Source organism: Apus apus, chromosome Z (genome assembly GCF_020740795.1).
Source record: "Apus apus isolate bApuApu2 chromosome Z, bApuApu2.pri.cur, whole genome shotgun sequence".
Taxonomy (NCBI): domain Eukaryota; kingdom Metazoa; phylum Chordata; class Aves; order Apodiformes; family Apodidae; genus Apus; species Apus apus.
In genome coordinates this window covers 38700910-38716078 of record NC_067312.1, presented here as the reverse complement: position 1 = coordinate 38716078, position 15169 = coordinate 38700910, and the positions used below count along the sequence as shown (strand labels likewise).

Genomic DNA, 15169 nt, shown 5'->3' with positions numbered 1-15169 from the left:
TCAAGCTATTGAGAAGCTTCTCAAGGTAAGCCACAAACTTCTCTTGTAACTCTGTTCTAATGTACTTTCATAAACAAAGCTTCAGGGAAAACACGTTAAAAACATGCAGCTATTTGCTTCTGGATACCTACCCAGAGTTTTGAATGAGGATATCCCCTCCCCTGACCCAGGCCCCATGATCATTGTTTTTGAAAGCGATTAATCTGTCGATCAGCGCAGCAACTCGAGGCTTTTCTGGGTCTGCATCTTGATGAGGTCGAAACCTGGGACAAATAAAAACCCCAACACTCCATATAAGAATACTGTTTGTTTTACATGTATCATATCTTTGCCTAAGAGCACCTGAAAGATAAACACTCATTCTCATCTGATGGACAAAATCCACTCTATTTCACATTTGGAATGACAGAAGCCAAAATCAGGTGCCTCTGTAGCTTGTTATTTCTAGAAAAGTGTCTTTGCAGTATAATGAAGCAGGAACATAAAACTTGTCTTTTCCGGCAACTCTCACAGGCTTTTTCCTCCAATCTCCCTGAGCTTCTTTAGCTGCACATCACCTCCTTTTAGCCTCTTGCTTTTCCTTTTTGCTCTCTCCAAAGTACTCCCCTCCCACTTGCACTACAGCATTAACATGAAAGTCTGACAGAGGGAACTAAAGCTCTTTGGAAAGAGGGCTATTGCACAGGGCTGACCTGTACTATCCAAAAACAGGCTGAAGATTTGTTTAACTGCTTCTTCAAATCTTTCAAACTCTTCCCATGTTGAGGAGTGCTTCTTCTTTGAGCACACCCGAGATATCTTCCTATTACAGCTCACATACACTGCATGGCTACCAGGATGGTCTTGTACAGTAAGCTATGGCTGGAATCTATTCCAGACAAGAGGAAGAGAGGAGGTGGTAATGAGGCCAACCTCAGTATCGCTCCCAAATTAGAAGTGCCAGGATGAGAGAAAATGGCCTTACACCAGGGGAGGTTTAGATTGGGTATTATGAAAAATTTCTTCACTGAAAGGGTTGTCAAGCACGGCAACAGGCTGCTCAGGGAAGTGGTTGAGTCACCATCGTGGAGGTATTTAAGACATGTAGATGTGGTGCTTAGGGACACGGCTTAGTGGTGGGCTTGGCAGTGTTAGGTTAACAGTTGGACTTGGTGATCCTCAAGGTATTTTCCAATCATTAAAGAAGTATTAAACAAATGCACTTTGAGCACGTAAAGGTATATATGCCCCTTATCTCAATTACCCTGTACTGTAACTTGAATCTGTTCTGACCCCACCCAGGGGGAAGGGAGAACAGGAGAATCCTTTTGACAGTTGTAATTAAGGTTTAAACCCCTCCAGTTTGATTCCATGTACAAATATGTAGTTACGGAGTGCCTCATTACTTCTTTGGCTGTTGTGACACACAAAGTCCATCTCATGCACCAAGTTTCTCACATTCTCTGTCGATGCCCTGTCAACTCACTACAGGTTCTCACAGGGCATTTTGCACCTCCTACATTCCTCCCGACTACCTGTTATGAGTCTGAGTAATCCTCAAGTACTAAATGGGTTATATACGTTTTCTGTCAAAACTTCAAGCTTGTTAATTTCCAAATCATGAAGTTTTGAGTATCACCAAAATCAGGAATTTTCTCTCTGCATTTATCACTTAACTGTCCTCATGCTCAAAACGTATCAGTCAGAAATAAAGATAATCTTACGAAATGTATTTTCAGTTTTAATGCTCAGTTGTCAGAAAAAAATGTTGATGGATACAGCGACCCAATATTGTCATTTGACCACTACCCCAGGCTACTTTATTTGAAGTTTCGGACAAGGCAGAGTATAACCTGGAATTTTCTTAAGACTTTACATTATTTTTCTCTTACTTTGTAAACAAAAAAAAAAGTGGTTGATTGTACTATCTCTGCCAATAGCCTTCAGCAGAAGTGTAACCACTAAGCTATGATGTCCTAGTCTAGAAGGTACAGCAGGATGCACTCAGCAGTAGGAAAGGCAAGTAGATGTATTATTTGGCTCCACTAAGTCTTTTTCTAACAATTCTTTAAAACTGAATCATAAATCAGAAGAGCAGATTTTAAAGTAAGATTTTACTTTTAGCAGCAATTTCATAAAATACTTTAAGCATGACAGTAGGGCATGTTTAAAATTGTCTTCTATGAGGCTGAAAACTACTCTGAGCAAGGGGTCTGAAGAAATCAATAACTCCTTTAAGGCAAACCATGCTCTGTTGTTCACAGACGAGATGAACAAACAAGGGAAAAGATATATATGAAGTTAATTGTTTGGTTGCTATTTATAAATAATTATATTGTTTTTAAAACGTTTTTTCTCAAGTGAATGTAAGAGCAGTCTCAGAACTTTGCATTTTTCACTCATTTGAAAGACAGCATCCTTTACCTTGCTTTGTTGTCCAAACAAAGATATTCTCTGGGATCATCAACACTAGCATTAGTTGTTTTAACACCCTTATCAACGAACAGACCAGCCTGAAATAAGCAAGGAAAGAAAATTCATACTATCCAAAACTGAAGACAAACATTAAATTTATAAAATTTCAACTTTACATGGCATTCAATACACGTATTAAAAACTCTTAGATCCTTCAGTTTGGCCTTAACTGACATATTGGCTAAGGCAAAAATGTTTGTATTTGTCTATGCTAATTTGGACAAAAGAAAGGAATGGCCTGGGATTTAAAAACAAACAAACAAACAAAAGTAATGGAAAATCGTTCAAGTTCATTTCAGATTTCTTTCACAACATCTCGCTATTGAGGTTTTATGCTTACTTCCAGATGCTGTTCTGGAAAATCTGGAAGGCAATCATGTGGTGAATTAAAAATATTCTCACAAATGGGAAAAAAAACAGAATGCAAAAAAAAAAACAACTCAAAAAAAACCCAAAAACAAACAAACAAAAAAACACAAAACAACCAAACAAAAAAAACCAACAAAAAAAAAAACAAACACAACAAAAAAACACCCCAAAACAACAACCACTGTAAAATATGCTTTGTATTTCACTTTAAATTACCTTCACCACTGAAGCTGATTTTTGCCCAAGCAATCAACTTGAAAATCAATAATCCAATATGAAATAATTTGCTTGAGAAAATGGAAACAGAGGGAATTATTTGTGTTATTTAACTTGAACTACATACACAAACACTTTCACCACTTTCACCTCTGATCCAAATTATGATTACAACTGAGTACTCCTCTATGAGTAGATCCTCAGATCTGCTTGTGGTGTTCGCTCTTTTAACGTGGAATCTTAGCACACAAATAGCTACCCTTGTTTAAAGATAATATGAGCCATACAGCTGAAGCACTTTTTTCTTTACAATGCATTTTTGTATTTATTATATTTTAATTCCAACCCAAACAAATGCCCCACAGTCCCAAACACAATGTTAATGCAACTTCTATAAACATTAGTGCATAATTTCTTGGTATCCCAGACACCCAACAGTTAAGTAACATCAGTTTCACTTGGTGAAAAAAATGCAACAGTGATCCTGAACTTTATTATGTAAACTTCAAACACAAATAAGTATTTAAAGTTAGGTGGCTTTGTAAATGCCATGGTATTTATACATCTATACAGAGCAGCTAAATTCCAAATGAAATTATGATTTTAAGGACTTAAACTTAATTTACCTGAATGTGGAAAAGATACTAAAATCCCATTAATAAAACAATACTGAATGCCTGTATGTAGGCTGAGAACCCCGAAACAAAAAAAAACTGTTAGAAATGGCTGAGCTCCTGAAGGCAACCTGGAAGCTTAATCCCTAGTCAGAGACTGCACCAATATGTGCAAACATGTGAGTACATCAGAAACTCAGGAAAACAAGGCACAGCTATTTCAGGAAGCTATTAGAATAATCACAATTGTAATAAACTTTGACGCTTCAAAGATCAGCTATCTTCAGAGCAGAAAAACCACATCATCAGTACGAGAGAAGCATCTGAAACGCTACTTCTGAGAAAATGTGTTTCATTAGAAGTATTAACTGACTTTAGTTGTCTGTGCCTTATGAGGACATTAAGCACAGTGAATACTCAAAACGTGGCATTAAACTACATAGATGCTGATTATACACTGTTCTACAATACCTAAGTAGAATCATGCAGTGCAAACACAGCATGAATTCATCATGTAATCAGCTTAAAATATAAGCAGACAAATCTAATACAAATAGTTACAAATAAAGAACTTTTTTAAAAATAGTACATTACCTTAAAATTAGAATGAACCCTGTTGTTATAGAAGATTCCTAGGGGTGTAAGCTCTGACTTGGTTTCAATGGCTAAACTATGAGAATCTCCTGTAGGAACCTTGTGGAACAAATACCATATTCCAGCATCCTGCAGGTAAGGAGAGAATGATGATACTTATAAGTGAGTCTGATACTATTATCAGTGCTGATATATTTAATCACAAGATGATTCTAAGTTGAACTTGAATATTTTAACTTAGTAGGTGAATAAGAACATAGCCCAAGCAAACTGTTCACAATAGAATATATTTCTCAAAATAAAATCTCCAAACAACTACCCAGTATAAAAGTAGAAGTTTGCAAATAAGACTATATATTAGTGAATAGGCACTAAAAAGTGTTCTGCTTCTCAGTGAAGCCATGTAACAACCTCACATTTAAGATTTGCTAATATTTCAAACCAGAAGAGTGTCAGTTAATGTAATTTTTGTATTTCAGTTATATTTAATCACACACTTGATTTCCCTTCTTTTACTAGTAAATCATACCAATTACAGTAAAATATTCAAATCCCCACCTTACTGTTACAGTCTGACTAAGGTTTTTTCATCTCTGTTCACATCAGAATTGAATGACACAGCCAAAAAGCTACAAGAGCTTTTGGAAGTCAGGAAAAAAGCACATCAAGAAGTCTGGCCAGTTCAGAACACTCTGCCAATAATATGTAGTAATAATTTAAGCATTGTTCGTTTTCTCCATTTCTTGAACATTCCTGCTCTTAAAAGAAGCTGGATTTATCTGCTAGACGAGACCCGTAAAAGCTCCCCTTTCAACCAAATCTGGGTTTCGCAATAGGTAGCATCACAACAGCACCTGCATAGCAGGTACCTAAAAACATGACAAATTTTACCTGACAACATGACCTGTGCCCTTATAAGATAAAAACAAACAAACAAACAAACCACTGCAAAAGACACATTAAAGGGTTAAACAGTAGCTGTAGAAACAATGCAAACTGAGTGCTCCATGGCATGACAAATAGTCATCACCCTCCTGTTCAGGAAACCTGGATGAAGCCAATTCACTCTTGCTTAAAAAGATTTTATGCATTACACTCTAAGAATATACTCATTTTTCCAAATAGTCCTGGAAATTCTGCTTCTCAGTAACATGTTCCCATCTGTAATGATGACACACTTTGACATTTCTGGTGATTAACAATTCCAAAGCTAACGTAGATGTTCCATTAATAACGAAATACCAAATTCTTACTTCACATATAATTAAGTACAGCTCTGTGCTTGGCAGACGCAAGCAATTTTTATCCAAAACATTGCTTGGAAAAAAAGTTTAATACACTTAAAAGCTCCTTAAGCACTCAAGCATTCAGAAAAATGAAAGAGGTCCATCAACCCCATATACAGCTCAAACAAAAGAAATATCTACTGCTGATACAATAGGCTTCATTGTGCAATGAAGGAGCAGGGGAGGGACAACGGAATTATTTTACTTGCTTGTGAATTGCTATAGTCTACACCAGGACTCTACAGCGTAGGGTCTGTACCAACACAGCTGAAGTATTCTGACACAGAATAAGCTGCAGTCAGTTTCTACTGATGCATTTACACATCAGGTATCTCAGAGTGGCAAAAGTCCGTAACACACACAAATGCTTACTCTGACCACGCACATTCTAGTAACAAAAGGAAGTGACATTTACTGGGATACACTACAGAGGCAGAAAAAGACCTTGTAGGTTTTAAGACGCAAAACAAGGAAGCGGTTTCCTTTAACTTAGCCATCAATGCTAGAACAAGATAAAGGAAAAGCAGGTAAAATGGAAAGACATTGCACTGGGAAGAGAAGAACCAGCTGGATTTGTTAAGTGTGTCCAGATTCTTCCTAGTGGTAGAGAATCAACTAGAAAAGTTTGGAAGAAAAAAAAAAGGCAAGCCAGACCACACAAAAAGTAGAAAAAAAATTTCTCAATTTTTACAATACTCTAGATACTTAAACTCATTTAAATATTTTCAATTCTGTCCTATTAGTATCAGTGTGTTACATATTCTGTCCCTAAGAATACACTGACACACACTCATATGCCACTTCCAGCACTGAAGTTTTCACAATAAAAATCTTTCCTGTTTTCCATTCCCACTGATGTCTTCAGAATAGCGCACTCAAAACCATGCACATCTCAGCCTCTCATCCAGTGTAGAAGTAGAGCAGATTCCAGCTCCCTCCTCAACATATACCAACAAGTTCAGCTTTACTTTGCAAGCAGCTGTGATGATATTTCCATGAATATACAGTTCACAAGTAAAAAAACATATCAGCAGTCACTGCTGGGAAACAAATTACTAACAACTGACAGTAACAGTCAGTTTTTTGTGTTTCTTACACAATCAACATTTTTTGTAGTAATTTTTCATTCCAGTGACTACAGCTATGAAGATAAATCTTGCAGAGCAGTCCTAGAGTAAGCTCATGACAACCTACAGAAAATACAGAAGCTTAAATATTAAATGCACTAGTTCATTTGAAATAAAGGGATTTATTTCTATATGCACACATTGATGCTACTGTCAGGTCTATTATCTACAGAGGAGGAGATCTCCTCTGTTTCCAGCCAGAACTAAGATTTTTGGCATCTCATAATGCATACCTAGATGCTGCGCTTTTAGTGCAAATATGCTGGCAAATGTAAACAGAATGTATTAATATATAAAAAAGAAAAAAATATTTATTTTTGGCAGTGCAAACGTTAAGAGGTTTTACAAATACCAGTGGCATGAATAGCTTGTGTTGAATTACATCCATAAACCTCACCTGGGAACCTGCTGCAGCATTATTTATAAGATGATTGTTGGGATGAGAAATCCAGAATGTCGAAACTGCCCTAGAATATTATTTTTAAAAAAGAGTTATTATGAAAAAGGTCTAGCTCCATTTCATAACAGAAATATCTCGATTTCATAACAAGAACATAAAAAAAAGCTAAACTGATGTCTGAAGTCACTGCTTCACGTATGAACTGCAAATCACATCCTCTCTCCCCCACATTTCCAAGTAAAAAATACTTATGTTTTTGGTTCATTGCACAATATTTTATTTCATGTTGTTCAGATAGTCTGTGCAATGATAAACTATTTAATAAACTTCTACAAGAGACTGAGAAATAAGCAGAAAAACTAGCACTGTCAACTTGAGAAAGTAAATGCCTTCACACAGAAGATGTGGGCTTAAAAGTTTATTTTAAAAGTATAGCAAGAAATAACAATCTTCCTACAAACCAACTTATTTTTCCTCTTGAATAAAGATTAAATGACATTTTAAATTTTTTTTTTAAATACCACTACTATGTGAATACATTTAAGGCACTTGCATTCATTAAATTATACATAAAAATGTTTCCATCTGTATATTGTAAAGAGATCATCAGCACTTTAATTGCTGCAGCTAGCTTGGTTTTACTTTTTCACCATGAAATACTCACATGCAGTCTGTGGCTGGCACTGGGATGTAACTTCCATACACTTTATCCCTAATACCAATACACATGCTGCTGTTTCTATCTGTAGGAAGAAGAGTGCCTGGTTTCGTGACTAGCCCAAGGTTGTGAAACAAAGTATTCCTCTGCTCAATGCCATCTTCTATGAAGAAACAGTGACCTAGTGTGTCATAGCCAATGGTGTCCTTTATCTGCCGAAATACAAGTTCATTATGTCAGCAGGCATAGCATTTACTGAGATTTATTTGACAAGTACCATTTAGTTTTACTATCTTGGCACAGCTGCAGAGTGAAGCTTCAGTATCAACAGTTCAGATGATTCAAGAATACAGTTTTATTTATCCCTTACAAACACACCACTGTGTCTGGAGAGCTTAGCTGCCTGGAAGAATCTGAGAAAACAGAATGGTGAGATCTGTTAAAAGTTAAGTTACTGCTTGCACTTGTCCATTTATTCACTGCAATTAAAAAAAAAACAACAAACAAAAAACCCCCCAAAACATTGTTGAGCATTAAACTTGAAGAAGGGAGCAGATTATTTTTGCTCTAAATGCTCTTTAAAATATTTATTTCAACATGTCATGTTTTACTCTCCTTGCACCTACCAGCAAGCCATTAGTTGCATGAACAGTCACACATCTGGAAAAACAGTGATGAATGGAAAGACCTTCCAAGTACGTCTTAAAAAAATAACCTCCTTTTTCATCCACATCCCCACAAAGGTGAAAGTGAACAGGGTAACTTCCAATCTGCTGCTGACCCATTTGCTTCAATTCCACGTAGGAGAGATGAACAGCTGTAAAATTCTTCAAAATCTGAAAACATAAGAAGTCCAGAATGAGTAATCAACTATTTGCTTTATAACTAATGGAAATTTAAGTTAATACATCGTCTATATCAGATGTACAGAAGTTAGACATACATGGTTACCACAGGCCAACACAATAAAAGTTAGAACCATCGTTACTGTCTTGCTCTATACCCTGCTTTACAAAACAGTATCTTTCATAATTAACTGTAAAACCTAAATTTCCATGTGGCTAAAACAGAACAATTTTCACCAGACACCTTCGCATACTTTACTGTTTGGTCTTTACCAGCTGGCGTGTTAAATATTCCTTCACTACCTGTCCAAATAAACAGAAGTCACCCACATCAGGACTTGTCTATACTGAAGCTGTACCAGCATAGCCCAGCTGGGACATTGTGATTTTATTCAACTAAGCCTAATATAGATTTAAAGGAACCTGTTAAGATACCCAGTCCAACCACCAGCACAGGGCCACCTTAAAGATAGCTTCTTAGCACACTACCAGGTTAATACCTTCAGCCATACACATCAACTGGTTCTTCCCTCTCATTTTTCCTGGTATCTAAGCAGAATTCATCTTGTTGAATGTTGGTCCCATTGTCTTTTGTCCTACAACCGTGCACCTTGAAAAATCGCTCTAGCCTCTCTGAACTCTCCCCAGTGCCTGAAGGCAGCAATCCTATCCCTCCTCTCCATCTTCACCACACCAAACAAGCCTTGCTCTCTCAGCTTCTCATCACTCATCATCACATATTCCCACATACCACCTTCACTGGACACATCCCAGTGCAACACATTGTTGCAATGGGAAACCAAAACTGCACAGACACTCCGGATGAACTTCTTTATTACAGAGATACGAAATTGTCTTCAGAATCAAGTAACACCACAGCAATGCTGCCCAATACATAAAACCAATGTAGCAGGAACACAGGAAATGAGAAGTATTCTCTTCAACCTAACCTGCTACAAAACCAGAAACCAAGTAACAGTCAAACAGCAAGGAGCGAAGTCGAAAAAAAAATCTTTTTGGTTACCTCATCAACTTACTTGTACTGGGAATTTATCAAAATAAGCATTTTCATACGTACTGTGGCCTCTAGGGAAGCTAATAATAGAGAGTTTTTTTATTCCCCTCATCTAATTTGACTCCTAAGATTTGTATGCCTAAAACACAGAGGGGTGGTCAAAAACAGGCATTCCTGACATCTCCAGTCTTAAAATTTGAAGTACTAATGCAGTCGTAAAACTACAAACTAAGGCTCATCCTCTTCTGCCACTTAAGCCTCCTTTATGCTACTGTCACAGTAACCAGCAAAAAATCCAGGACGAACAAAGCCCTTGAGGCCATTAGCGTTTGCTAGTGCCTACGCTCCCTCTGCTTGAGCACACAAGATTACAGTAAGATGAAAATGCTTTTAGTGCTGAAATCTAGGTTTGCCAGCAGACACTCAGCTGCTCTGAACAGCCTCCTGGGGACAGTTTAACTACTTTGATGATTCAAATGTTTGTTTTCTGTTCTATCTTCCAGACATCTGAGAGGTCTGCTGTATTTTCTCTTTTGTGGCAATCAAGGTCAGGCTTGCAAGATGCATACCTTGTAATTCTCTTCTTTCATTATATTATCTTAAACACAAAGGAGTGCATTGACCCCACCTACTTCTCTTCCACGAAACAAAAGTTGCCCCACAGGAGGGACAGGGCATATTTTCTTTCCCACCATTATGTCCTCCACTCTAAAATTAACATCTGCATCCAAATACATTAGAGATTTCAACTGTGACCAGCACATAATGAGCACAAAAACGTTTGCATTTAAAATACAAGGCCTCAGACTTCTTCAGCATCAGTGAAGAGCTGATATAATGCTGCTCAATCCTTTAATCTAAAAACATAAGTGAATACAAGTTTAAATGTTAGTTTCTACAATACTGCTTTCCCTCAGCTTTCCTTATGCTCACAGTAATACAAGAAATTAGAAGCCATTTCCTTTATTTTAATTCAGTACTTTCACTTAAAAAAAAAATAAAATAAAAAACCACCACGGTCCATCTCAGTTTCTTTCATTTCCATGCCTCTCTAGTGCCCAATCTCAGATAAGGCAGATCCGTAGGATTTAATGCTGATCATCCGGGGAGGGAGAAAGGCAGGGAAAAGGTGAAGGACAGAGAAAAGGGAGCTTAAACTTTACTCTGTAATATTACAGGATGCACATGCATGGATGTCACTTGCAGGGTTTAAACCCTGCCATAAGATGTTGCAACAGATGCTGGATACATCCAAAACATTTCATGCATTAATATCCCTTCTTCCAATTCTGCAAACTAAGTCTTGGTAAGTTAAATATAATTTTAGGAAAGCTGAGAATGAAGACATTTCTGTGTAAAGCAACTGTATAAAATGGTGTTCTCTAAGACTTAAAATCCTTCCAAGTTTTGCATTACTCTTTTTGTCCTCAGTATCCCTTTACAGTATGCCTTTCCATGACAGAAAACTTATTTAAATGATTTTCAGACCTTAATATGTCCACCAAATGTATCATAATTGAAGAACTGACATTCCTTGTCATGATAGCAGGTATTTTCTGTCTCTCCCTTGATTAGGATGTTCCTTGTAAGTACTCCGACTTCTGCCCTCATGTCCACTCCATCAATAACTTCTCCTACATGAGGAAACTGAGGATTTTCTACAGTTTTGAGGGGGAAAAAAGAAGACAGTTATCACTGATTAAAGCCAAAACCAATTTATTTTATGTAAGCAGGCTAACTGTAACAACAAACCCCATACATTCTGATACCTTCACATGCTGTTCTCCTTTAGGTTTTCTTGTGCTGAGGCACACAAAAAGCAAATAATTGTTAAGGACAAACACTAACCCAGCTAACACCAAGTAAATTCCCCCTTTCCAGACTGCAATCAAGCACCTTGCAGGATGACAAATCAAGCGTGCTACTCCATACTTTCTCCCAAAACAAACTGCTGTCTATATATTTTACATTTTAATAAGACAACCAATCCTGAACAAATACATTTATTTGCAAGTGCATCTTAATTTCGATCCAATAGTTTGTGAACAGAATGAAGAAAAAGCAAAGTTTAAATTAATCCAACATATTTAGAAAACTTTTACTGAAACATAGATGAAGATACGCTTTTTAGGAAAAAAAACATTGGCTCTTTAATCTGTTCTGAAGAAAAGCTAAGAACTGAAAATGAGGCCAAAACATCTCCAGACCAATACACCTTATTGTATTTCCCTTTCTGAAAGAAACAAGGATTGGCTTTTCCTAACTAAATTTGCTGTTTCCTAGGTAGCTATTCTGAGGACACAAACTAAAATTAGGGGGAAAAGAGATACTCTAGTATTACACTGTTCTTTGAAAGAAACAATAAGTATCTTGTCTGCATAAACTGAGAAAATTATTTGGTCCTGTAAACCTAAAAAATGTATCTATGTGTTTATTTTTTAATAATATATTTCTCTCCTTGGGTTACTTTTTTTTTTTTCATCTGTTGATTCCTTGAATATAAACTGTCACTATCCCGTCAAACCTTACAAAAGGATACAAGCCAAAACTGGTCATTACCACAACATGAAGCAGAATAAAAGAGTGGTATTAGTTCTATACCTGCTGTTCAGGATTTTAAAATATAATAGACTCCTGTAAATGGAACTGCATTACACTCCTTGAAGGCTTACCTATGGTTTGTCCCTCTATTTGACTAGCATACATAAATCAAGCTAAGAAAGCAAATAGGCCTCCAACAAGACAGTACTTCATAGCTTTCCTAATACAAAGGGGACAAAATAACTAAAAACTTTAAAAAACTAAAATAAAATTGCAATTCCACAAAAAAATACATCCTTTGCAAAACAAATACATAGGGTGGTTTGGGGATTTTTTTTAAACAGTATCTGTTCCCACAACAAAGGAAACTTGATATCAGGGTTGCAAAAACATCCGAGATGGGCCAGTACGTCTTCTGTAACGGCTTTTAAATATCTACACATAGATCAGATGGGTATGTATTTTTCGAGATGAAACAGAGTTCGCATGTTCAGTGGTGACAAAAACCTTTAACTTTGTACTGCAACCTCCAAAGTTAAGCTTTCTCTTTAAAATACTGTGCTCAGTGAACACCACACAACGTGAGACACTTAATAACAAAGCCCAGGAAGTGTCATCCTCAATGGCACTAAGTCGGGTCTTTATGCACCCTGGTGGCTCTTGGATATATAGTAACTTGAACTTAGATATGCTTTTTCCATCTCTGGGGCTTCACAATGCAGTAAAACATACCTGACTCATGCTAACAGATGTTGTGGGATGTAAACTGCTCTGCAAAGTGGACATATAAAAACTGGCAGCTCCTTATGACATGGGGAAAGTTTGAAGGTATTCACAGAAAAGTGAGAACAGAGAAAGAGGAGAGCGGTTTGAAGAAGAGGAATTCACACTGTTACAGAGATGAATGGGACAAATCAACCAGATCCTGAAGAGCACCACTTGGTTCCTGCAGATCATCACTGCAAAATAGCACAGGCTCGTTTGTGCTGCCAGCTGACGCTGCAGCCCACCAGAAGGAATCGAGCGAGAGAGGAAGCTCACGACCTGAGGATGGTGGACCACCAGGGAGGAGGGCACTGGCACAGCACGTCAGAAGGAAAACACAGACACCAGCAAAGCGGGGCAGCCAGCCCCAGGAGAGCCTCTTATGAAGTCAGGCAGAATGACTCAGATAATAAAAAAGGAAACAGTCAACAACTTGCAAGGCCATTTTGTGCGCATCACACCCAAAGGAAAAACAGATTGCAACTACAAAGGGATATCCTGTGTGACCAGAGGCTTGGAAGTGCCACTTACTTCATAACCATTTTTGCTAGTGGGGTGTCAAAAGGGAACTGAGATTAAAAAACAAACAAACAAAAAAGATAGGCTCAAAGACTGTTTTAGTATTTCTTTTTTTTCTTCCCTTTCTGAGTTTTTAGTAACAGAAACAAAAATTACAGTGCCTAGAGGCAAAGGAAATGGTAATGACCACAATAGCCGCTCAAACACATAGGAAGAGAACTAGTGAAAAGACCAAAAGCCAAGAAAGGAAAACCAGCATAATAATGCTTTTGGAAGAATGCTAAAGCATTCAATGAACCTGAGAAGAAAGGAGAAAGAAATGTTAGTATGGTAAGCTGTGAGGCAGACCTGACACTACACAGAGCATTTCTGTAACAAGAAGTGCACATTCTTGTATACAGCAACAAAGCTGTATAGCAGAGATAGGTGAACACACTGTTCTTTATGGCTCCTTCCGAAAAGGACCACCTGGGGTGTACTACCACGAACACATACTTCACACAAATATTGAAGTGGTGACTGCTCTCCTACCTTTGACTTTGACTTGATGCTTGGTACACTCTGGGCAGGGAAGGAGGGTGAATTCCTCTGTTTGATACATTGAATAGTCTGTGCTTGCCACCACAATCCGGTCTCCAGGCTCCCAACTACTAACATCATCCAGAAGATTCAGTATCACTCCACCTACAGCTTCCACCTGGAAGCCTGAAATCGGGACACCTAATTAAAAAACAAAACAACCCAAAAAAACTTACAGCAGCACTCAAACTTAAACTGCAACCAACAGTTCTAGCGAAAAACAAAAGCACAGACAGTACTTTTTTACTTCTTCCCCAACTGCAGGTTTTAACAGAATGCTTTCCTACCATCATTCCATTCGCTGTAAGCTCTCACAACAAACTTCTGACCTTCCACTGTGAAAAACTCTTTCTGAGCAAGAGCTTTCCCACCAGTGCTGTGATTTTCATAGTTTCTCACTGATTCATTACAGGAAGAATTTCCACCACCTATGACACCAACAAAAGCCCAGGCTTGCCTGTGAAAAACAAAAGTAGATGTTTACATATAAAAGTCCTTAACAAATCCTTCATAAACAGGTAAAGGACTAGACAAGGAGCATAGAACTCATAAATAATCCTTTTGTCGGCTCTTCCGAATCAGTTTTAAAATGCAAGTTCAGAATACAAAAGAAAAACAGGCAGACCTCACTGCAAAGGAAAACGGTTTCAAATAACTGGATGTCTCATATAAAAGTTGACCAATACCAGAGCTCTTAATGGGGAAGACTTTCAGATACATTTTTAGTACAACCAACAAGATACACTTTTTCCAAAAAAAACTTGCACAAGCTGAGTGACAGAAGCGATATACAATCCTACTCCCAAACAGACTTACTGGGTCACAGGAAAACCAGGAGCCAGTGTTGATGTTCCTGCTGCAGCCCACTAATGTCATGGCACTGCAGCAAGTGGTGGCCCAGAGTGGTAGCCAGGAATCCCAGGAGACTGTGCATGCATCAGGCCAGAAGGGACAGATACAGCTCAGACCCAGAAAGGAGCTGGGTTCCAGTACACAAGCTTTGCACAAGGGATTACCAACATTTCTGAAGGCTGAGACCAAGGATTTTTGCTTTTCTCCCTCACTGGCTTTTCCCTCAGCTGGACACCTACTTGGCTGAGCACCAGGGTAGAGCAGGAAACTGTACTGGGTGTACTTCCTCTTCCTACAGCTTTGTTCAAGGCATCCAAGTTTTTGGAAATTAAAAA

General features: G+C 37.8%; 1 protein-coding gene across 3 annotated transcripts in view; it reads right to left on the bottom strand.

Annotated features, from left to right (window-relative positions):
* The window catches only part of CEMIP2 (cell migration inducing hyaluronidase 2), a 54112-nt gene that overhangs the window by 14476 nt on the left and 24467 nt on the right, over nt 1-15169 (bottom strand). For 2 of the 3 annotated variants that reach the window (XM_051642689.1, XM_051642687.1), the window contains exons 5-13: nt 14270-14439; nt 13935-14123; nt 11067-11236; nt 8345-8554; nt 7725-7930; nt 7058-7127; nt 4248-4376; nt 2404-2492; nt 132-263 (exon numbers count right to left, since the gene is read on the bottom strand). In XM_051642689.1, the coding sequence (XP_051498649.1) occupies nt 132-263; nt 2404-2492; nt 4248-4376; nt 7058-7127; nt 7725-7930; nt 8345-8554; nt 11067-11236; nt 13935-14123; nt 14270-14439 (1365 nt within the window). The remainder of the gene's footprint in view (nt 1-131; nt 264-2403; nt 2493-4247; nt 4377-7057; nt 7128-7724; nt 7931-8344; nt 8555-11066; nt 11237-13934; nt 14124-14269; nt 14440-15169) is intronic. The other variant, XM_051642690.1, reaches the window with a different exon arrangement.